Source organism: Lepisosteus platostomus, chromosome 6 (genome assembly GCF_059453375.1).
Source record: "Lepisosteus platostomus isolate fLepPlt1 chromosome 6, fLepPlt1.hap1, whole genome shotgun sequence".
NCBI lineage: Eukaryota > Metazoa > Chordata > Actinopteri > Semionotiformes > Lepisosteidae > Lepisosteus > Lepisosteus platostomus.
The window spans coordinates 4978447-5003642 of record NC_142616.1 but is presented as its reverse complement, the minus strand read 5'-3'; the positions used below and the strand labels follow the sequence as shown (position 1 = coordinate 5003642).

Sequence of the window (25196 nt, the reverse complement as noted above, 5' to 3'; positions counted from 1 at the left end):
ACACGTGGGGAGACGTGGGGAGATGTGGGGAGCACTGAGGAGGAGTGGGGGAGCAGTGAGGACATGTGGGGAGACGTGGGCAGCAGTGAGTTAAAGTGGGGAGCTGAAAGTTTTGTAAATATATCAAAGTTGCTGGACTGCATTTTTCCAACTGATCTGTCTTACTGGACTTGGAGCCACATTGTTTCATTCTGGCTAGAAACAAGTAAGACAAACTCAAAAGGCAGGAATGTGTACTTCAGTTATTGGGAGACCTGCAGATGCTGCATGTGTTTTAAGAGTCTCTGTAAACAGACCTGAATGATCTCCAGAACCCTCAATGAACACTGGGGTACATCTGGAACAGCTGAATGAACTTCAGAAGACACAGCGAAGATGAGACAGTTCAGTACTGTACTGGAATAGTTCCCAAACATTTCCTTGTAGTCCTCACACTGTCTTATAAAGTACCTTCCCTGCGGTGTGGACTGGCTCTGGAGCAGATGGTTGAAAAGGAGAGCGGTGTGAGACAAAGACATGTCCCTCATCCGCCCTTTTCTGGAGGAAGACAATGTCCCTCCCTGCCTAGAGGAACAGGAATCAGAGGATCCTGGGAAATGGGGAAGGAGAAAACTCGCTCCTGACTGTCCATCTTTTACTTCTGTACCTGTAGCAGATCCTCCTAACAAGGCAGCTTGGTCTGGAGGAGCCTACGTACGTAAAACCTATCAGGGAAAGGGGTTAGCTGTCCGAGGCCTGACCAGCTGTTTCGAGACTTCCTTCCCTGTTTCGGTCCTCAATCCTTCACCCTTTCCACTTTCCATTATAATACAACCCTGGTCTAACTGGCTGATCCTGTTTGTCCAGGCACACATATCAAACCTGCAAGTCTTCTGCCCCTGACACAGCAGCAGCCAGTATGCTGATATCAATAATAATTCCTTACACTGGACAGTCCCCTCAAAGCGCTTTACAGGTCATGGGGAATCCCCTCCACCGACACCAATGTTCAGCCTTACCTGAATGATGCGACCACACATCAGCTATCAGTGGGGAGGAGAGCAGAGTAAATTCGTACTGTACTTTAAGCTTCACCAAAAACCCCATGGGGTTTGTCTCAGTACCTGCAGTTAGTTTACACCACTCACTTTCTGACCATGAGACCTAATCACTTCAGCCCAGCATTCAGATCAGAGCCCCTTCTTTCTCAGCTCCCCTCTTGTGCAGTGAGAAATCAGCTCGCTAACAGCTGGAGCCTGATCCCTCTAATACTCCCGACAGGAAGGTGAGCCCTGATTTATTCCTCTCTCCTGGTCTCTGGAGTCATCCTATGCTGCCCTCTAGTGGTCTTTTCTTGTAGCTATACTCCATGTCCCTTTGTTATGTTACACTAATCATACAAGGAGTGTCTTCCTCTTTTTTTGGTCCCTACACTGCCCTCTATTCCCTGGTCTATTCCCAAAGCTGTGCTCTACAATTCAATTCAAGGTGCTTTATTGGCGTGACCGATGAGTACAATCAGTGTTGCCGTTGTTAGGTGTTTTTCTCTGCACACGGAGGATGTTTCTACAGATCTCCATGTGCAGAGTTTCTGTGGGGTGTTTGTCCCATTGGGTGTAATCCTGGTCTGTGAGGGGACCCCACACTTCACTGCCATTTGGAACAATGGGTTGGATTACACTTTGAAATATTTGGAGCCAGATTCTTGTTGGTGGGTTGATGTTGAAGAGCCTCCTTCTTATTGCTTAGAAAGCCCTGAGTGCCTTCTCCTTCAGTGCCTTCACTGCCAGGTCAAAACTCCCAGAAGAGCTGATGGTGAGACCAAGATATGTGTAGCTGGATGTTTACTCCAATGTGTTGCTGTTGAGTGTGAATTTGTACCTGTTTTCCTGAGGTCTGGCTTTCTTCTTGTTCAGATTGACTGTCAGCACCCAGGTCTGACAGTACTGCTCCAGCAGTGCCAGGCTCTGCTGCAGTCCCTGTTCTGTGGGCGACAGCAGGACCAGGTCGTCTGCGTAGAGCAGGAACTTGATTTCTGTGTCATGTAGTGTGAGACCAGGAGCTTCAGACTGCTCCAACATTCCTGCTAATTCGTTGATATAGATATTGAACAGTGTTGGGCTCAGGCTGCAGCCCTGTCTCTCCCCACGGCCTTGGGTGAAGAATTCTGTCCTTTTGTTTCCAATTTTCACTGCACATTTGTTCTCTGAGTACATTGATTTAATTATGTTGTACACTTTACCCCCTATACCCCCTTGGAGTAGTTTATAAAACAGTCCTTCATGGCAAATCGATTCAAATGCTTTCTTGTTATCGATAAAGCAGACAACATTTTTTCCTTTTTCTTTTTGGTGGACGTATTTGTCTATCAGTGTGTGTAGGGTGTAAATATGATCAGATGTGCTGTGATCTGGTAAGAAGCCAATCTGACTCTTGCTCAGGACATTGTGTTTGGTAAGGAAGGCCAGTATTCGTGTATTTAGGGTACTGCAGAATACCTTCCCCAGGTTACTGTTCACACAGATGCCCCGGTAGTTGTTGGGATCGAGTCTGTCTCCACTCTTGTAGATGGGTGTAATCAGTCCTTGGTTCCAGGCCTCGGGGAAACATCCGGCTGTCATGATGAGATTGAGGAGTTTGAGCAGGGCTTGTTGCAACTTCGAGCTGCTGTGTCTCAGCAGTTGACTCCGTCTTGGCCACAGACTTTGTGTGGTCTGAGGGCCCAGTTTGTCCAGTACCTCCTGCTCAGTGATTGGGGAACCTAAGGGGTTTTGGTTGTCTTTAATAGCAAATTCTAACATTTTTGAGTTTTTCATAAATGATGTTTTGGTCTGATTTATTTGTATTTGGGAGCATTTGGTGCAGATTTTCTAAGTATGTTTGCTAGATTGTTCCGTTTTGGACTTCTCCCAGAAGCTGTCCTGATTTAGTGACTCCTCAGTTTCTGCGAGTTGTTTGTTTATGTATGTGTTTCTTTTCTTTTTCAGTGTGTGTTTGTAAAGTTTTACCATTTCGCGGTAGCTGAGGCGCAGATCTGTGTTGTGTGGTTGTCTGTTTACGATTTGAGAGTTTTCATAGTGCTTTTCTGATGTTTTTGCACTCCGTATCAAACCACATTTCTTTTGCTTTTGTTTTTTGCAGTTTTTTTTATTTTGATGCTAGTTTGGGAAATGGTATTTGTCTCTGGAGTCTCTCTACACTGCCCTCTTGTGGTCTGTTCCCAAAGCTACACTCTGCTCTCTACACCGCCGGCGTCTCAAGGTCATTCATCCAGCCTCCGTTACACAGTCGGTTTAAGTAACGGCAAAATACTGCTCATTCAAACCTCCCACAAGGCAACTGGAATTGTCACTGAGCAAAACATTGTGTTTTCTCTCTTCTCTTTTCAGCATGGAATAAAACTATTACTTGTTCCTTTGTAAAAGGACTGGTCTACTGTACTGGGACTGTAGCTCCTATTGTAACAGACTGTTGTACTGTACTGGGACTGTAGCTCCTCTTGTAACAGGACTGTTGTACTGTACTGGTACTGTAGCCCCTATTGTAACAGGGCTGTTCTACTGAACTGGGACTGTAGCTCCTATTTTAACAGGACTGTTCTCCTGTACTAGGACTGTACAGAGTGTGTCTCAGTGTGGGAGTGGGTGACACAGTGTCATTCCCACCTGAGTTTGTACATCAGGAGCCCCTCACCTACTGTGAGCTGTGCTGTTTTGACAGAAATAAGGGGACAAATTCTTGTTCTGTTGAGAAGAGACTCATAAATAAATGTATGTGTGCGAAATTTTTGGGACAATGCGGCTGTAATAGACTCTATGTACTGAATGCACAAAAACTCTGAAGAAGTAGGCAGCTCATTTAGAGAGCACTAATTAGCGTGATTAATGAAGGTTCCAATTAGACCGAAAATCAGCAGACACAGGATTCCCCATAGATGGGGGTTGGGAACCAGCTATACAAGATCTGACCCACATAGCTCCAGGAGGAAATTTCTGGCATTTGAACTTTCTAGGAGGGTTTAAATCCCTCTTTCTGTGTTGTTATGTGAGGACAGGACCTCTCCACGACGGCATGTTACAGTTGTTACAATGCATTGCAGGTCAATTCTAGTTACAGACTGTAGTAACAACAGCATGACCACCAGGGGGTGCCAAAAAACTATAAGACTAGGAAAACTATAGGAAAAATTAAACTATAGGAAAAAACTCTACCACTGTTCAGCATCACACACACTGCTAGCCATAGGATATACTGTATATATTTACTATCAAAACACATATTAAATATATTATTCAGTATATTCCTCCCAGCAATCATTGTATAATCAGCATAAGAACTGTGATTTGTTATATAATTAGAAACTAACTTAAATGGGTTTATTGACACACTTAAAGAAAACAACAGAACAAAGATTAGAATTGAGAGGCAGTTCTTCAGCCTGTCTCCTGTCGTACCGAGGAGATGATTGATCCAGGAATCTCGCCCAGCTGCTGTTTGTTGAATGAAGCCAACATATAAGTGGCGCCAACATGGCTGGGTAGCGTGTTCCACCCTCCCACAACCCTTTGGGTAAAGAAGTGCCCCCAGTTCTAAATACAGAGCTTTAAATACACTTCCATGGGGGTTCCACTTGTGTCCTCTGGTTGGTGTTGATGTCTCAGTCTGCTGGGGTGACCTTGCTGGTGTCTTTGATGATTTCAAATACTTTGGATCAGGTGCCTTCATGGTCCCATTTGTTGAGGACTAAAAAAAACGTTCAGTTCTTTCAGCCTGTCAGCATAGGACCTTCCTCTTCAGTCTTCGAAAGCATCTCGCTGCTTTTCTCTGTACCGATGAAACACAATTTGAGAATTGATCTTTTACAGGGAACTTTCAGAAAATCTCAACACGACGCCTCACGGTCTGTCCATGTCTGTTGTTGTCAGTTCAAAGTACTCTAATTAGTTGGTTAGGCAAGACCTACCTATGGATGGTATTTCTAAACAGGTGATCCTCTGGTTTAGTTCTTTTAATCATTTCCATAACCTTGCATGTAGTAGTATTAGATCCTAGTGGTCTTTAGCTATTTGGGTCAGATTTGTCGTCATGTATATTATAATAATAATAATTGCTTACACTTATATAGCGCTTTTCTGGACACTCCAGTGTGCAACCCCACCTGGATGATGCGAAGGCAGCCATAGTACACCAGAACGCTCACCACACACCAGCTATCAGTGGGGAGGAGAGCAGAGTAATGAAGCCAGTTCAGAGAGGGGGGTTATTAGGAGGCCATGATGGGTAAAGACCAGGGGGAAATTTGGCCAGAACACCGGGGTGATACCCCTACTCTTTTCAAGAGACGCCCTGGGATTTTTAATGACCACAGAGAGTCAGGACCTCGGTTTTACATCTCATCCGAAGGACGGCGCCTGTTTACAGTAGAGTGTCCCCGTCACTATACTGGGGCATTAGGACCCACATGGACCACAGGGTGAGCACCCCCTGCTGGCCCCACTAACTATATGCGATGCACTAGCAAATTTCCGATCTTGAGCAATTGTTGGGAGAGAGAAGCCAGTGGGTTCTGAATAACATCTCCCATTTCCTTGAGTACAGTTGGAAAGATACTATCAGGTCCTGGGGATTTATTAATTGACTAACCCCAAGAGCTTCTAGTACCTCAAACACTTCTTCTTATTCCATGCTGATGAAGTTTTAATAAAAGAAAATGTTCATTAGCAAATAAAAAGCATGTTCATTAGCAAATATCTGAGAGTAAATACATCAGCCTTTTCTCTTTAATTGTCTAGAAATTTACCATTATTGTCACTTACTCCTCTTTAAAAAGGTAGACAATTCTAGCATTTAGATGGTAGAGATAGATACTCTATTGATCCCGTGTGGGAAATTGCATTTAAAACGGAATATCGTCACGGCTGAGGAAAGGGAGGAGGTGGAGGGCAGTGTCATGAAATATAAAAACAATGGAATTGCTGTCCCGGCTACAGGCAAGCGAGCAGAACCGGTAATCACACATGTTCTGGTGAGTTAATCTGGATAGAAGAAATATTCCACGCACAATAGGACATCATAAGAAGACACAGGAGAGAGGAGGCAAGAGAGGGAACAGAGAAAGAGGAAGAGAGAGGAAAAAGGCAGAAGAAACATGACAGACAAGAGGACCTTGTGCAGATCAGTCACGGAGACCAGAGTCTACCTAAATCACTGGAGACTCGATTAAGAAGGCTCGCCTTCCTTCCTTTGGTCTCCTTTTATTTAAAAAATAAATTGGATTTCCTAATCTGTGGAATCCCCAGGCTAAAGACATTCTCTCTTATTTGGTGATATATTTTTAGAAAAGGCAGAACCCCCTTCACTCTGGGGCATCTTAGTTTACAGGAAGAGAGATTGATCATTAAGTTGTAGTCTGATCGTTTAGGATGTTAGATTGTTTCTCCTGTTGGACTGATTAGACATTGTATACGATTTCAGATTACTGGATTAGCAGTCTGAGTTTTCTGGGTCTTGAGAATGTAGGCCTCTGACACAGACTGTTTTGTTTAATGTTATATACATGTGAGATTGGGTATCATGTGAATCATTTAATTTGGTGTCACTGGCTTGTTAATAAAAATTTATTTGGCCTGGTGTGCCTCGGATTACTCCTTTGCCAGAACTGTGACAGAGAATAAAGAAATCTCTTGCTTCAAAGGTATAACTGATGACATTTGGCGCTTTTTTAACTATTTCAGTTCCCCACCCTATTCTCTAACAACTTATTTGTAATAACATGATGAGTTTATTGGTACAGATGAAAGAGATAAAGAAAAGTAGAAATCAGGTGTCCAAACTACAAGAAAGAGTTAATACAAGAAATTCCAAAGGGTGAATGAGTATAACTACATTAAATCTACCTGGTGTACAGGACACTGACAAAAGGAACCCATTTTGCCTAAATTTACCCTGGGACCACACTCAACAGCCCAACATTTAAAAGCACAGAAACACACAGAACAGAAGGCGGAGACTGACCCTGAGGAGATGTCCTCAGAGAGTCCTCTGTAACGTCACAACATGGGCAGACTCCCTGCATTGATGATGTGACAGAGCCACTGATGTGGGATTATTAGCCCCTGGGAAAAGTCAACCATCCCAGGACATGCATTGCTCAGCAGCCATGTGATCGGGGGTGAGGCAATGCCCAAGGCAAGCTGATGGAGAGTGTTGGCTGCAGACTGCTGATGTGCACAAAAACCAATCTAAACATCTGACAGTCTAAGTACACCGAGCAATGAATCCATATATGTAAAAGATCACTGTTTTTCAACGTTCAAGAAGAAGAAGAATTGCTTACACTTATATAGCACCTTTCTGGACACTCCACTCAAAGCACTTTACAGGTAAAGGGGACTCCCCTCCACCACCAATGTGTCCCCCCACCTGGATGATGCTCTAGTCTGCTCAACCAGCTCTCAGTGGGGATTTTTAATGACCACAGAGAGTCAGGACCTCGGTTTTATGTCTCATCTGAAGGACGGCGCCTTTTTACAGTAGAGTGTCCCCGTCACTATACTGGGGCATTCGGACCAGAGAGACCGCACGGTGACTGCCCCCTACTGGCCCCACTAACACCTCTTCCAGCAGCAGCCTTAGCTTTCCCAGGAGTCTCCCTTCCAGGTAGTGGCCAGACTCACACTCCTGAGCTCCAAAGGGGCTGCCAGTGCTGAGCTGCAGGGCGATCAATGAGGTTTTTCCTCAAGCTCACCTATAAGGTTCTGCATGGCACCTCAGTACCTGTCTGAGCTATTATTGCTCTACTCCCCTTTGCTCTTCTAAGTCTGGTCTCCTATCTGTCCTCCAAGCCCGTCTACATTGTATGGGTGACAGGCCCTTCTCACAAACATCATTTGTGTCACCTTAGAAATATTGCTAGACTACACCCTATGCTATCACTAACTGTGGCTGAAAAGCTGATCAACACATTTGTGTTCTCTCGAATTGACTACTGTAATGCTCTACTCGCTGGGGTATTTAAATCTACTCTGAACAAACTGCAGTATGTCCAAAACTCAGCAGCCAGAATCCTGACCAGGTCTAGTGCAAATGATCACATTACTCCTGTCCTGAAGTCCTTGCACTGGCTTCCGGTCAAATTCCGTGTAGACTTTAAAATCCTCATGCTCACCTATAAGGCTCTGCATGGCTTGGCACCTCAGCACCTGTCTGAACTATTATCGCCCTACTCCCCACCTCGCAACCTCCGCACTTCAAATTCTGCTCTCCTATCTGTCCCCCAGGCCCGTCTACATTGTATATGTGACAGGGCCTTCTCCTGTTATGCCCCCAAGCTCTGGAACTCTCTCCCCAAGGATATCAGAGAGTCACCTTCTCTAAACTCCTTCAAATCCAGACTCAAAACCCCCTTCTTTAGAAGAGCCTTTATTGAACTGATTCTGTTCTTTACCTCTCGTCTCCTGTTGTACTTAGTACCACTATCTACTGTCACCTCTGTGTATTGTCACCATGTTTATCTTGTATATCTTTTAATTATTTATTTTTAATTGCGGTTGTTGCTGTTGTCTTTCTGTACAGCGCTTTGAGAAGCCACCTTTAAAGGCGCTATATAAAATAAAGTTTATTATTATTATTATTATTATTTTGAGGCTTGCTGCCAAACACAGTGCATCTGATGTGTAAAAGAACTGCAGCCATAGTGATGAATATACAGGAAAATCATTTCCTGAAAGAGAATAAGCTTGATGTAAAGAAAAGTACAGTAATTAATTATATCAACTGGGAGGAAGATTGCACCCAAGCAGAGCAGGGTTGATCCTGGTCTTCTTCAGTGTGAGGTGAACAGGGATCAAGACACCAGCTCATCACAGAGCTCCCCCTCCGCCTCAAAACAATCATGAAAATAATAAGATCTACCTATGAATGATGAAAGCTCACAAGGAAGACGTTTTACAGGAAAAGGAGGGTTAAGCTCCGTCATTAAATGTTCTCTATGTTCTTAAGGGCTGGAAGGTGATACCTACTGCACCAAAGCATGAATGTTAACTTGCACATCTTAACACTTGCCAAAAGTCCTAGGCATTTACTGTAGGTCAGTCCCCCTGAGCAGTGTATCTTGGTCACAACTGTGGATTAAAGAGAGGTATGAACGTGCATTTGTACAGTAAATCCACTTTTCTAAAAAAGTCCAATGGTTCCTGTCATCACAGCTGGGTGAACTGGAGCCACTGGACTGAAGTACCTCACTCAAGGACCAACAGCAGTGTCTTTAACCCTTAACCCACCAGTCTTGAGCCCAGAGACAGACCCGGCAGGGAGGCCTGTGAGAAAGCAATCAAGACATCAGATACAGTCGCTGTAGGTTTGCGCTGTGGAGTAACACAGGCCACACTGCGAGACTGTTCACTCGGGAGTCACATGTAGAGACACTTCACTGTTTCAGGATCCCAAGACATAACGTTGTAGAAGTCCGACCCTGGCCTGAGTCATTTCTGAATGGGTTTGAGTGCATTTTAAACATCCCCCTGTTGTGTGTGACATTTCAGAAGTAACTGCAAGGAAGGGATGACATCTCCTGGAATAGCCACTGTCCTAAGAACTGAATCATTTTCTACAGTCATAACAGTGTACATAGGCAATGGTCACTTCTAAACACTCATTCATGGTAATAACACAGGGTCACCAGAGCTGTGCTCAGACTATAAAACCTTCCCGCAAAACTGCTTGTGCTCGGAGCTCTATGGGGGAGACACCTGGTGTGTCTCCTTTGGGATTCTCCAGAAATGGCCTAATCCAGCACAAATTAAAACTCATTTTAAACCCTCACTGAAGAGCGCTGTGGCTTCTTACATGTCTACAATCTGCTGGAAGATCTTCATGTTTCTGTGGTGTAAGTGTGCTGTGGGATGGAAAAGGATGAACAGAGACTCTGTAGCAGCTTAGTCCTGCACTTGTCGCAATGTATAAATGAAACATTTACATGAGTAGAAATTGGTATTAACTGTGAAAAACTGGCTTTGTCAAACTCAGTTTCAAACTGTGGATCAATATATCCTCTGTAGAATCGAGAAGGCTCTCAGAAATTGACTGTGAACAAGAAGAGTTCTGAATATTCTCTCATCTATTGCAGAACTAATCCTGTCAGTTCGTAAAGGGGAAGACTTCTTATTTCAAATAATAGAAAACAACCTGTGAGGTTAAGAGCTTCTGATGGAAACTACCTGCAGAGCCACAAAACAGCAAAAACAAGTTCCTGTGATGCACCACTCCAAATAAGACTTCCTTGAATTTCTGTACCATGAAACCACATTTCTGCACATAAAACCTTTTGATCAATCACAGATAGCTCACACACTATAATTATTGTGTTGATATAAAATCCAGAACTGTGATATCAAGGTTAATTTGTAGTAAATCACCATGAGATCATAGTTAAAGCACACTTCCCTCTCTGACTGTGTCTCCTGTCCTGTTGTATGTGTTTATTACTGATTCTCTGTGATCTTCTCTCTCAATTCAATTCAAGAAGTTTTACTGACATGGCCAAAGAATAAATCAGTGTTGCCAAAGCATATACAGTTAACATAAGATCTGCAGACATTTACTAAACAGAGACATCATAATACATTTACATACAGACATATGGAGAATTATTGAGAGACAGGCTCACTGTTTCTCAGTCTGTGACAGGAGATCACATACTGGGCTGCCAGTTCACCTGAACTCTCCCAGTAGGATTGGGAGCTGTTCTGGCAGGTGTGGGGGTTCTGATATAAGATTTGTAAATTTGGGGAAAAATGTTTGTCTAATCCCAGAATATTTGTCACAGTGCAGTAGGAAGTGCACCTCTGTCTCTCTTTCTCCCCGCTGGCAGTGGGAGCACAGCCTGTCCTCTCTGGGCAGCCAGGTCTCCCTGTGTCCAGTTTCTATGGCCAGGCTGTGTCTCTGAGCCTGTCCTCTCTGTGCAGCCAGGTCTGCCTGTGTCCAGTTTCTATGGCCAGGCTGTGGTCACTGAGCCTGTCCTATCTGGGAAGCCAGGTCTGCCTGTGTCCAGTTTCTATGTCCAGGCTGTGGTCACTGAGCCTGTCCTCTATTGACAGCCAGGTCTGCCTGTGTCCAGTTTCTTTGGCCAGGCTGTGGTCACTGAGCCTGTTGTCCTCTCTGGGCAGCCAGGTCTGCCCGTGTCCAGTTTCCATTTCTGATTGATAATGATCTCATTTTGTGCATTTGAAGTGGGTTTTACAAACCGCTGTGTGATCCGGTGTTGTCAGGTGTTGTGGAGGTGTTGCCCGGGGCTGCAGTGTGGCTGTGTTGTAGCTGTGGCTCAGAATCAGGTGGAGCTGATTTGAAACTCATTTTAAACCCTCACTGAAGAGCGGAGTAAGTGTGTCGTGAGATGGAAAAGGCTGAGAAAAAATGGATGAACAGTCCTGCGATTTTTACAATCTAGAAATGAAACATTAACAACAGGAGAACTTGATATGCACAAGTGAAGGATTAGGAGACATTGGTGACTATTCCTGAGAATGTTTTTTCTTCCTTTCTTCCTGCTCACAGTCAATTTCTGTGGATTAGTTCTGCAATAGATGAGAAAATATTGAAATACCCACAAGAACAGTCAGAACTCTTCTTGCTCACAGTCAATTTCTGAGAGCCTTCCTGATTCTGCAGAGGATATATTGAGCCACAGTATGAAAATGAGTTTGACAAAGACAGTTTTTCACTGTTAATACCATTTTCTACTCATGCAAATGTTTCATTTATACATTGCGACAAGTGCAGGACTAAGCTGCTACAGAGTCTCTGTTCATCCAGTGTTTCTCAGCCTTTTCCATCCCACAGCACACTTACACCACAGAAACATGAAGATCTTCCAGCGGATTGTAGACATGTAAGAAGCCACAGCGCTCTTCAGTGAGGGTTTAAAATGAGTTTTAATTTGTGCTGGAATAGGCCATTTCTGGAGAATCCCAAAGGAGACACACCAGGTGTCTCCCCCATAGAGCTCCGAGCACAAGCAGTTTTGCGGGAAGGTTTTATAGTCTGAGTACAGCTCTGGTGACCCTGTGTTATTACCATGAATGAGTGTTTAGAAGTGACCATTGCCTATGTACACCGTTATGACTGTAGAAAATAATTCAGTTCGTAGGACAGTGGCTATTCCAGGAGATGTCATCCCTTCCTTGCAGTTACTTCTGAAATGTCACACACAACAGGGGAGTGTTTAAAATGCACTCAACCCAGGTCAGAAATGATCTTGTGTCAGGGTCAGACTTCTACATAAGATTCTTCCATGGCTAACAGGGCTATGAGAAATTGACTGTGAGCAAGAAGAGTTCTGTCCATTCTTGTGGGTATTTCAATATTTTCTCATCTATTGCAGAACTAATCCTGTCAGTTCGTAAAGGGGAAGACTTCTTATTTCAAGTAATAGAAAACAACCTGTGAGGTTAAGAGCTTCTGATGGAAACTACCTGCAGAGCCACAAAACAGCAAAAACAAGTTCCTGTGATGCACCACTGCAAATAAGACTTCCCTGAATTTCTGTACCATGAAACCACATTTCTGCACATAAAACCTTTTGATCAATCACAGATAGCTCACACACTGTAATTATTGTGTTGATATTAAATCCAGAACTGTGATATCAAGGTTAATGTGTAGTAAATCACCATGAGATCATAGTTAAAGCACACTTCCCTCTCTCACTGTGTCTCCTGTCCTGTTGTGTGTGTTTATTACTGAGGGATTCTCTGTGATCTCCTCTCTCTCTCACTGTGTCCCCTGTCCTGTTTGTGTGTTTATTACTGAGGGATTCTCTGTGATCTCCTCTCTCTCACTGTGTCTCCTGTCCTGTTGTGTGTGTTTATTACTGAGGGATTCTCTGTGATCTCCTCTCTCTCTCACTGTGTCCCCTGTCCTGTTTGTGTGTTTATTACTGAGGGATTCTCTGTGATCTCCTCTCTCTCACTGTGTCTCCTGTCCTGTTGTGTTTGTGTGTATTATTGAGGGCTTCTTTGTGATCTCCTCTCTCTCTCTGTGTCTTCTGTCCTGTTTTGGACTACAGCATTCATGGAAGTTCTGTTGTAAAATTTCCCACTACACCTCCTGCAGAACTTACATGTGAGAGAGAAATTAATAATTCAGATATTGGGAACTATATTGTAACGCAACGCGAGCTCAGGCGGGCGCCCTTGCCGCATTAGGTCGGCCCCATCCCGACTGAGGCTCGAACCCGGGACTCCCGCGTCTCTCTGCAGCGACCCAGCCCCGTGAGCTAAAGAGAGATCTCTCTACAGCCCAGTAGCTGTAGTCCTGCTATCACAGGGAAGGGCGGTGACATCACCTGCTCTGGTACGCCGGCTCTTACACAGTGCCTGTCGGCCGTAAGCGTTACAATATATTAAATTGTGAAGTAACCAAAGTGTCATGTTGTATATTCCAGATAGACAAAGACCACACTGCAAGACTGTTAAATCGGGAATCACATGTAGAGTTTCATGATCCATGGACATAAAAAGCAAGAAAAGCTTTAGGTTAGTGTAGTGTAAGTGCTGTGGGATGGAAAAGACAGAGAAACCCTGGATTAACAGCTTAGTCCTGCACTTGTCATAATGTATAAATGAAGCTTTTACGTAAGCAGAACCTGATATTAACTGAGACACTGAGAGGCTTTTGCCAAAGTCATTTTCACACTGTTGGTCAATCTCCCCTCTGCAGAATCAAGCAGTCAGGTTCTTCCATGGCTAACAGGGGTCACAGAAATCGACCACGAGCAAGAAGAGCTCTGACAGTTCTTGTGGGTATTTCAACATTCAATCGTTTGGGAATCCAGAAAAGTGATATCAAGGTACAAGTGTTGTAAATCACAGTGGGGTCAGAGTTAAAGTGCACTCCTCTATCTCACTGTGTCTCCTGTCCTGTTGTGTGTGTTTATTACAGAGGGATTCTCTGTGATCTACTCTCTCTCTCACTGTGTCTCCTGTCCTGTTGTGTGGGTTTATTACTGATTTTTTCTTTGTTATAAATTAGTTGAGCTGCAGTATTACTGAAGTCAACAGGACATCCCCAGTGAAACCCTGAGGGAGAGGAGGACAGAGAGGAAGGGAGAGATGTAGAGAGAGACAGAGAGAGAGAACAGAGGATGAGAACAGAGGGAGGGAGAGAGGGAGGGACACGAGGTGTGTCTTTCCAGGTGTGTATATCAGAGCAGGAGACAGACGGAGGTAGAGAGGAGAGAAAGGAGAAGCTGGAGACAGGACACTGACACACTAGCAGTCATGGCGGTGGGCATCAGTCTCTGCGTGTTGGCGGCTCTGATCCTGACAGTGAGAGGTAGGTTGTGTCTGTCTGGCCAGTGGCTGTCCTGTGTCTCTCAGTGCTCTGATGAGCACTACTATCCTAATTTATCAGCACAGTTTATCCACAGAAGTGGATAATAACTGAAGTCCTTTAAAAAAAGAATAACACAGGAGATGAATCTAAAGTGTGTCTGGTAAAAATGGTCTGTTTTTTTAAAAACATTAAATGATCTTCTTGAGATTCACATCAGAGAGCCCAGATGAAACTGCTTTAAACTTCAATTCTTTTGCGATTTTATTTCAAAATTAAAAATCGGACTTTTCTCTCATAACATTAAGCCTAAGATCTTTTCTTTCACTTTTTACTGTGAAGAACAGTTCTTCACACAGCTTCTGGACAAGTGTCTGTCATTAATGATTTCACAGTCATGTTCATCGCTACAGATGTATGGAAGGGCACATGGTAAAAATGGTCCGGAACTAGTATTTAGACAGTAGCAAGCCACCCGTCTTTTAGTGCCAGTCGCCATGGTAATTAATCTGACAGGAGTCTTGTACCACCTGGAGGCAATTCTCCACCATGGCCGCCTCAGGTGGTTCAAGCCTACATAAGCTGTGATCTGGCAGTGCTCTGAAAATCTGTCATAGAGTTCACTAAGTTTCAAGTTTCACAATGAAGTTTCTGCATTCTCTCCGTGTTTGCTTCCAGGATTCTGGACCCTACATACATCGGATTTCCCCCTTGTGCTTGGTGTTAGTATGATGTCTTCTTGTTTCTCTCAGCTCTGAGTTCGGATTTCGGATTTCTCTTGGCTCTGTCCTTTTGTGTTTACCTGGCTTTGAACCTCGCCTGGTCTCTATTATGCTGTGGGCCAAGTTTGATTGTACCACACTTGCTTGCTGCAAACAGCTTGCTGTTTGCTCATGCAGATGCTTGCTGGTTTTCTGGTGTTTATATACCTGAGTTTGGGTCTATTTTATGAAAACGTTTAACTGCTTTGCTATCTCCCTAGAAGTGACATAATACAGTAAAAAATACTATTAATTTGAAGTGAGAGATTTGACATTAAGTTTTTGAAAGTATTAAATAACTTTCCACTACTGTATTCTCAAACAAAATGAAAATAACATCAGGTTATTAAACTTGTGTGCTTTGAAATTAAAATTCCTTCTAAGAAGTGGATAGTGGATGACATCTAATAGCAAGACTGAATGAAAATGAGGGAATATTGCTACAGAAGTAGGCATTTAGAATGCACAAGGTGGCATGTGGTATACAGCAACAACCAAAAGGTACCGCTGTTTTCTTTTTTTCTTTAGTAATCTGATGCTGGACAGCAAAACTCTGTAAAACTGCCAGGTGGCGCAGTTAATCCAGCTGCATGTGGACATGTGTCATAAAAATCACATTTTAATAATATTAAAGTAAATGTTAGTTAATTGTGCTTTTCTGCACTAATCATACTGTACAGTAACGCAAAGAAAATGTATTGTTTTTAATTCCATACAGGATAAAGAATTTTTAGTAATTGTGTATAACTAGTAACTAGCAAACAGATCATTTTATTTTAGACTTTAATTCTTGAAATTGTATTATTGTATTAACATTGAAATTGTATTAATGTATTAACATACACTTTTGGCTTTAAATCATTTTCACTTCTGTTTCACAAAATGAGCTTACTTAGTCGGATGACTTTAGTAAATATGTTAACAGAAGTCTAAATTTCCAGCTTCACAAAGTTTTTTGGTTTGTGCTTCTTCACGCATCAAGGATTATAAAAGAATACCGCCCACTGTGAGGAGATTATGCAATCACCAAGACATTAGACATTCCATTCAGTGTTACATCAGAAAATGAAATGAAAAAATAAAATTGGGACTATGCGACAAGGCTCTTCAACAACTTCGGTGAAACCAAATGATTATAAAAACTATAATTTTATCAACTACTAAGAAGAAAAAAAGGGTAGCAAAAACATATACATAGTGGCTTTAAAAATTAGTATTTAAAAGCAAATATAGACGTAAAAACCTCAATTGTGATTTCTGTTTTAGGACATCTTTAAATTCCTTTAAAGATTGGTGGTCTGGAGGTTCATTTGTGTTATTAATATTATTTTAATATTTAAAATACTGTGATATGTAATATTATTACAAATCTCAATGCTGTATACATATTATTTATTGTATTTTATTACTACAGAAAGAATCTTTATTATGCCCAAGGGACTATTTGTTAAATGTATTGGCTGTGGTCCTGGCGAACTAGTCCAAGGGGGTCCAAAGGGAAATCCAGGGTGAAGTCCAAAATTCCAGAGCCGGTTAATTCAAACAGGACAAAGACAGGACAAGGTTTCAAAACCAGAATGGGATCCGGTGCAGGGACTGGGAATAAAAGTGGGCTACTGAGGCTAGGCGCTCGAGCCCCGGACCAAGATGGTCAGGACGCCGTGATGAAGCCTGTGCTGTTGGGCCACTCCAGAACTTCCAATGCTGAGCCAGGAATAGTAAGAGTCTGGCTTATATAAGGGGGGCTGGATAGGAGGCAGGTGCACAAAATCAACAACAAAGTGAAAGAGTCGGAGCGCCCTTAAGAGTGTACGATCGTGACATCTATCTTCTTTGGCTGGTAAAATGTACATTCAAAGTGTCTGTACATTTGAATAAGCAAATTCAATAAAGTACAGAAAATCTAAAGAGTCACCTCTATCAAAATTCCATATTCGTTGTTGCATTACTTCATAGCTGTTTTTATTTTTCTATTTTTATCAGCTTAGCAGATGTCAGATGTCATGTTCCAGTGTTTTCCATTAAGTGAAGGTGTAAAATAAACAACAGATATAATTCTCAACAGTTAAATTTTCTATTTTTAGCTCTAGTGTTGAATGTGCAGCTGAATCTTTTTTTGTACAGATTTATCTGTTTTAGAGTCACTGTGTTTGGGAAGTTGGGATGGGAGATGGACAGATCACCCTCAGTCTCTCTTCTCTGTCTCTTGTCTCTCCAGCCTGCGGCCAGGCGCCCCTGAATCCCAGTGTCCTGCAGGGAGACTATGCCCAGGAGGGGTCCTGGCCCTGGCAGGCCAGCCTGCACAGAAATGGTCAATACTGGTGTGGAGGCTCACTGATCAACAGAGAGTGGGTGCTGACAGCTGCATTTTGCTTTTATAGGTAAGGAAGTAAAAGGGATCTTCGCTATATATTTTCAGAGATACATTTAACGAATTGCATTTTTAGGCCTTAGCTATCGTCAGTCTTTATACTCTATAACACCGATAACTAGTGAGGACAACAGTGACAGCTCTGAAACTTGATTAGGTTAGGGCGAAACTGCTGACTTTTGTTAAAGCACCAATTAAAGGAAGTGTGATATTAAGTATTATCAGGTGAAAAAAGAGAGGGAACAGCAATGAGTTTACACATTGTAGTACACCTGACCTTTGACAATGATGACTTCTCTCTCCAGCACCAGCAAAATTGCTAGTCAGTGGACAGTGTACCTGGGCAGACAGACACAGCTGGGCTCGAATCCTCATCAAGTGTCCAGAGGGGTCCAGACGATCATTCTTCACCCCTACACTTCCTATTTTTTTTATGATAACATCGCCCTGATGAAGCTGAGCAGCCCTGTGAACTTCACTGACTACATCCAGCCCATCTGTCTGGCCGACACTTGCAGCTCCTTCCACAATGGGACCAGCTGTTGGCTCACCGGCTGGGGCAACATGACAGACAGAAGTAGGTTAATCTAACACTCCTGTGTCTTTCCACATGTTAAAGCCTTTGTATAACACTCTTCTTCATTTACTCCTCTCACAAACTTTCCCTACAGCAGCCCCTGTCTCTGACTCTGCTTCCTGTGGGCACTGATCTCTGCCAGTGGACAGGGGGTCAGAGGTGACATAAGTCATACGTGTCATCAGTCACCCAGTCACTTTCCATCAGCCCCTACACCAGCACACTGCTGCTGCACACATTCACTCCACAGACTCCACAGCTGTAACACAGGAATGAATACACTGCTCCTTCACAGCCGATTCCTTACTGCTGAGTGTCTGAATCCTTGATTGGAGGTGGAGATGTTGCTCTGAACCAGGATGAGTAAAACCTCAGGATCCTCACATTGTAGAGCTAATGGTAGAGTCTGTCACTGACTGAGTGAAGGACACTAACCACCTTTTTGTTTTGTCTTTCAGCAACATTCTTGTCAGGGAACCAGACCCTACAACAGGTCCAGCTGCCCCTCATTGAGAACAAAGAGTGTGTTGATCAGATCTATAACCGCTACAGTTTTCCATATGTAACAGAATCGATGATCTGTGCTGGTGTGATTCAGGCCAACATATCATCCTGTTCGGTAAATGAAGTTTACTATACACATAGCTAGGTTTATTATACACACATGGCACAAACTACACAGAAGGATTATAGAAGAAAACAAAGCCTGTATTTTGTTATATAATGTGGGAAACAGGAATAGAGCATCTTGTCAGTGTGTCTGTATTAACCCCCCTCTCTCTCAGTGCAGTGTAAATGTACTGTAGTGTCCAGTCAGTGTGTCTATATTAACTCCTCTCTATCTCTCAGTGCAGTGTTAATGTACTGGAGTATCCAGTCAGTTTGTCTGTTTTAATCCCTCTCTCTCAGTGCAGTGTTAATGTACTGGAGTGTCCAGTCAGTGTGTCTGTATTAACCCCTCTCTCTCAGTGCAGTGTTAATGTACTGGAGTGTCCAGTCTGTGTGTCTGTATTAACCCCTGTCTCTCAGAACACTTGTTAATGTACTTAAGTTTTCAGGCAATCATTATGTCTATATTAAACCTTTTCTCTTTCTCATTGTAGGATCTATATTACCCTATCCCCGTCTTAGGGAGTCCTCTGGTGTGTAAACATGAGTCTACATGGATTCAAGCTGGAGTTGTAAATTTTAGAAACTATTGCCCCAGATACTTAGTGGTTCATACAGGAGTGTCCAATTACAAGTCCTGGATTAAAGAACAAATTGGGTCGGACATGACAGAGTTTGAGGTCTTCAGCAGTAATTCCACATGTAATGTGCCAACTGCATTACCAGAGACCACTGCCCCCTCTACTACTACACCACCAGTGACCACTGCTGCCTCTACTGCTTCAACTTCAGTATCCATTTCTGGTGAACTCCCTAGTGAGTTAATCTGTGCATGTTTCTATGAATTAGACACCATCTGTGTAATATTCAGAATTGTTATCCTCATAAAGCACTTATCTTTTAATTATTATAGCCAATTAAGGAGTTACCTGCTGTCTCACGTACTCTGCTTTCCTGTAATCCTCTCCTCCTCTCTGCTGGTAAATGGTAGATGGGTCCAGGTGTCTTGGTAATTGCATTTTGTAAGCCAGCACTAAATGTTTTTATTGCTATTTGGATTATGATCTTCCTATAAGTGCTGAATTAGAGATTTGATTCTCCATGAGGATCTAATGTCTGAGTATGTAGCCATAATGTGACATCACTATGCAGGATGTGGGCAATCTCTCCAGTCCACTGGAGGTGACTCTGCTGTCTCACTGTGTTTTTCAGTACAAGTCTGTGGGAGGCCCAAAATCAAACCACGCCTACTCAAGGGTCAGTCAGTTGCAGAAGGGTCCTGGCCCTGGATGGCCAATCTGTACTGGAAAGGGAGGCATGTGTGTGGAGGGACGCTCATTACCGGGGACTGGGTGATGACAGCTGCACAGTGCTTACCCAGGTACAGACCAACCCAACCTGTCCCTCTCATCCAAGTACAGAGCAACCTCACCTGTCCTTTTCACCCAGGTACAGACCAACCAAACCCTTCCCTTTCACCCAGGTACAGACCAACCTCACCTGTCCCTCTCACCCAGGTACAGACCAACCCCACCTGTCCCTCTCATCCAAGTACAGAGCAACCTCACCTGTCCCTTTCACCCAGGTACAGACCAACCTCACCTGTCCCTTTCACCCAGGTACAGACCAACCTCACCTGTCCCTCTCACCCAGGTACAGACCAACCTCACCTGTCCCTCTTCCCCAGGTACAGACCAACCTCACCTGTCCCTCTCACCCAGGTACAGACCAACCCCACCTGTCCCTCTCACCCAAATACAGACCAACCCCACCTGTCCCTCTTACCCAGGTAGAGACCAAACCTCACCTGTCCATCCTACCCAGGTACAGATGAAACCTTACCTGCCCTTTTTATTCAGGTAGATTCCAACTCACCCCTGGTGTTGAAACAGTACTACTCCATGGACTGGTAATAAATGAAATCACTATTAGTCACAGTAACAATAAAACCCAGGTAGAGAGTCTCAGGATCAGTCTTGTGCTCAGATATTGGGACAAAGGCGACTGGAGGTTCTTACACCTTGAGTCCATATCAGAACCTTGACCCGAGTCAGAGACACAGGAATAATGTCAGACATTTAGACAATCCTCTGAGCTAATACTAATACTGAATTACACATCAACACAGTAATGGGTATAATTCAGGCTCATGAATTTAACTGAAAGTGACAGCAATGATGTTAATTTAAACACAATAACAAATCCAGACAATGCAACAGGGTTTACATTGTCAATGAGATTACTGTCATCTATCTTTCCCTGTGAGTTCCTCTTCAGTGGTGACGTGTGGTGCTGTCAAGTGTAGCTGTATTTCCTCCTCTATATCCCTCCAGTCCGGTGATTGTCGGGGAATGGAAAGTGGTTCTGGGAAAACTGAAGAAGAATGTCTTAAGCCCCTACGAGAGATCCCTGGGGATCCAGAGTGTTCAAACCAGCCAGCTTGGTGGCACCAACATCGCCCTCCTGAAACTGGTCACCAAGGTCTCCTTCACAAAATATATCCTGCCCATCTGCCTGGCTGGGGAGAGAGTCTCATTTCCCATAGGAACTCAGTGTTGGATCACTGGCTGGAGAAACACAACTAGAATAGGTGAGACTGGGATGTTAGTTCAAGGTCCAGGATCACAGTGTGGGACACAGACTCTCCAGTGTGGACAGTGCTGTTGTCAAGGTGCTTCACACAGATTCCTTGAGGTCTATGTGTAGAGTGCTATCATCCCTGATCACGACACTTCACTCAAGGTTGTCTTATCTTCCCCCACAATCTCTAAAGTTCCTTGTGTGTCCCTTTACTGTCAGGTGAGAACACCTTCCAGGAAGTGTCCACAGCAATCACTAAGTGTATGAACGTCTCTTCAGGTGACAACCTCTGTACTGGACCGCTGGACCTTCAGCAGGTATCCACTTATTCCGGCACTGAATTCTTCTGATTCTTCTATGAAATTAATTTTTGGTATCTTCATCTGGAATACAGATAATACTTTATCTGGACTCATGAAGACAGTAACTGTTTCAGTTTAGTCACTGAGAGCCTCAGTCCTTCTCGTGCTCTACTTGTACTGCAGTGCCCAGTCAGTGTGTCTGTATTAACCTCTCTCTCTCTCTCAGTGCAGTGTTAATGTACTGGAGTTTCCAGTCAGTGTGTCTGTATTAACCTCTCTCTCTCTCTCAGTGCAGTGTTAATGTACTGGAGTGTCCAGTCAGTGTGTCTGTATTAACCCCTCTCTCTCAGTGCAGTGTTAATGTACTGGAGTGTCCAGTCAGTGTGTCTGTATGAACCCCTCTCTCTCTCAGTGCAGTGTTAACGTACTGGAGTGTCCAGTCAGTGTGTCTGTATTAACCCCTCTCTCTCTCAGTGCAGTGTTAATGTACTGGAGTGTCCAGTCAGTGTGTATTAACCCCTCTCTCTCTCAGCGCAGTTTTAATGTACTGTAGTGTCCAGTCAGTGTGTCTGTATTAACCCCTCTCTCTCTCAGTGCAGTGTTAATGTACTGGTGTGTCCAGTCAGTGTGTCTGTATTAACCCCTCTCTCTCTCAGTGCAGTGTTAATGTACTGGAGTGTCCAGTCAGTGTGTGTATGAACCCCTCTCTCTCAGTGCAGTGTTAATGTACTGGAGTGTCCAGTCAGTGTGTCTGTATGAACCCCCCTCTCTCTCAGTGCAGTGTTAATGTACTGGAGTGTCCAGTCAGTGTGTCTGTATTAACCCCTCTCTCTCAGTGCAGTCTTAATGTACTGGAGTGTCCAGTCAGTGTGTCTGTATTAACCTCTCTCTCTCTGTTTCTCTCTGTCCAGGGAGAGTCAGGGGATCCCCTGGTGTGTAAACAGGGATCTGTCTGGATTCAGGCCAGCATTGTTGCAGTGAACAACACTGGAGGACCTGTGGCTCGTTCCCATCAGGGGGTGTTCCCCAAGGTGTCCAGATACCAGAGTTTCCTGCAGAGCAACGTGGGCCCCACCCTGCCCCTCATCAACAGCAACATCGTGGTCACCACCACCCGCGCCCCCAGTAGCGCCCCCTCCCTGGGACACACTGTCCTGCTGCTGGCTGTCCTGTCCCTCCTGCTGACCGCCTGGACCTCCACAGCCTGAGCCCTGTCCACTCACTGGACACCTCTAGCGCCTGAAACAAGAACTTCTCTCTCCCTGCTGCTGACCACAAATGATGCTGAACGTTTTCTGCTCCTTTTTCAGCTTTGAACCCTGCTGGGTCTCTGCAGCACAATTTAGGCAAATTGTGACAAGCGTCTCTGAATGTGATTACTCATTTTCTTGCCAGAAAGGTTTAATAAAATCTCTATATATCTCAGCATAACAAATTACACAGAACAGAAAACTGTTTTTTTTCCACCTCCCACTTTCATCGACCACTACTGTTAACTTCTGTTATTTTTTTTTCCCACAATCCCTTCGCCCGCACACCGCTCCCACAATGAGCTCCCACAGAAGTCTCTCTCTCTCTCTCTCTCTCTCTCTCAATTCAATTCAATTCAATTCAAGGTGCTTTATTAGCATGACCGATGGGTACAATCAGTGTTGCCAAAGCAAATAAAAATAATAAAATTAACATAGAACAAAACAAAAAATAGAAGTAAAATAAAATCTACAGACATGTTACAGACATTTACAACAAAGACATATTATATAATATCGACATATTCTGTAGGCGGCTGGAGCATTATTGGGAGACGGACTCACTGTTCCTCAGGCTGTGACAGGAGATCACATACTGGGCTGCCAGATCAACTGAGTTCCCTCCTCCCTCTCCCAGTAGGATTGGGACCTGTTGTGGTTTTGGCAGGTGTGGGAACTCTGGGATTAGATTTCTGAATTTCGGGAAGAATGTTTCTCTAATCCCAGAGTATCTGTCACAGTGCAGTAGGAAGTGCACCTCTGTCTCTATTTCTCCCCGCTGGCAGTGGGAGCACAGCCTGTCCTCTCTGGGCAGCCAGGTCTGCCTGTGTCGCCCAGTTTCTATGGCCAGGCTGTGGTCACTGAGCCTGTACTTCGTCAAGGTCTGTTTCTCTTTGTTATTTTTTATTTTGGTCAAATATTCAGCTAGTGTGTATTGTCTGTTTAAGGTTCTGTAGCATTCCAGTTTATGTTGTGTTTGTGTGTGTGTGTCCCAGTGTGTGAGATATTGCTGTTTGATCTGTGCTGTGATGTGGTTGAGTCTGGGTTGTGGTGCTCTAGCAGTGCTGTCCTGAGGCTGGTTAGTATCGGAGCCATTCGGAGTGAAATCAATGTAACAGGGTATTGCCTCTTTGCTCACTAATCCGTTTGCAGGGAAAACTCTCTCTCTCTCTCTCTCTCTCTCTCTCTCTCTCTCTCTCTCTCTCTCTCTCTCTCTCTCTCTCTCTCTCTCTCTCCGGAATTCTCTTCCCTACCCGTCAGTTCACATCAGGGCGACACGAGCGCGTTTTCACCTTCGCCCTGGGTTTTGGCACCTAAGCTTTATCGCTTGTAATACACATCAAATTCATGTCGACGTCCGGGGAAACAGTGAAGCGTCGTTTCTATTTATATTTCTAAATTCTTTATACATTTAATCATTTTTTTTAAAAAAAGAACAGCGAAGCGTCGCTCCTCGTTCGCTGGGCGGCGCCACGCCGGCTTCTCCGTCTCCGTCGCTGTTTCAGTGAGTGTGAGTCCGCGCGTCAGTGCCGGAAGCTGGAATCTTTTTTTTTTCCATGCAAACGGATTAGTGAGCAAAGAGCAATACCCTGTTACATTGATTTCACTCCGAATGGCTAAACAATGAAATATGAACATGGTCTAATGTTGTTAACCTGCTGGCCTCTTGCTCCTATCATTTAATGCGTGTTTTTTCTTGCAGCTCTACATGCAGCATAGATCTAATGCTTTCTTGCCTGGAACTAAATAACTAAATGACTCGTGATGTACTAATTCATAACCGTTTTAGCCCTCTGTAAACCGAGCTACACCTATACCACATGTCCTGTCTCCCCCCGGCCTTTTTTGTCCCTGGTCTGGTCTGTTTCTCTCTCATGGGGTTCCTGTATCATGCCACGATGATGAAGGCTCCTCCTGTCCTGCTCTGGACGTCTCTCACTTTCACTGTCCTCTGTGCTCTGTAGGAGGAAAGTAACTGAACAGCACTTAATAAAAATCGACCTTGTTGCATCAGCCATCTGTTCTCTCTCCACCAGCCTCTGTTCTTGCTTCTTGTTCCCATTATCTGCCATTATCTTATTTTTCAAAGACATTAAGGAAACATCAGAAACATTAACACAGAACAGGGGCACCAACAACAACAAGTTAAATAACAGAGATTTTAGAGAAACAACCTCAGCGCGAGCTGTCGGTAGGGATAGCGTTGAGTAATCTGAGAGCTTGTAGAGCTTGTGGGAAGAAGCTGTCTCTGGACAGTCGTGCCTTTGCTCTCCTGTAACACTTACCAGAGGGCAGGGGGGAGAAAACGAGAAACCAGGATGACTGGTATCCTTAGTGATACTCCCAGCCTTCCTGAGACAGTAAGTTATAAAAATGTCAGAAATAGAGGGGAGCTATACTCCAGTGATGGACTGGGCTGACCTGATCACCCCCTGTAAT

General features: G+C 44.0%; 1 protein-coding gene and 1 long non-coding RNA gene across 2 annotated transcripts in view; one reads left to right on the top strand and one right to left on the bottom strand.

The window, feature by feature from the left end:
* The window catches only part of LOC148659697 (uncharacterized), a 52238-nt gene that overhangs the window by 11240 nt on the left and 15802 nt on the right, over positions 1–25196 (bottom strand). The gene's annotated exons all lie outside the window — the stretch shown is intronic.
* LOC148659699 (transmembrane protease serine 9-like) lies at positions 14181–24772 on the top strand. Its single transcript, XM_088637418.1, has 9 exons — positions 14181–14310; positions 17287–17449; positions 17745–18016; positions 18475–18635; positions 19120–19441; positions 19838–20006; positions 20959–21215; positions 21425–21522; positions 22419–24772. The coding sequence occupies exons 1-9, from the start codon at positions 14256–14258 to the stop codon at positions 22713–22715; spliced, it is 1794 nt and encodes a 597-aa protein (XP_088493544.1). The 5' UTR covers positions 14181–14255; the 3' UTR covers positions 22716–24772.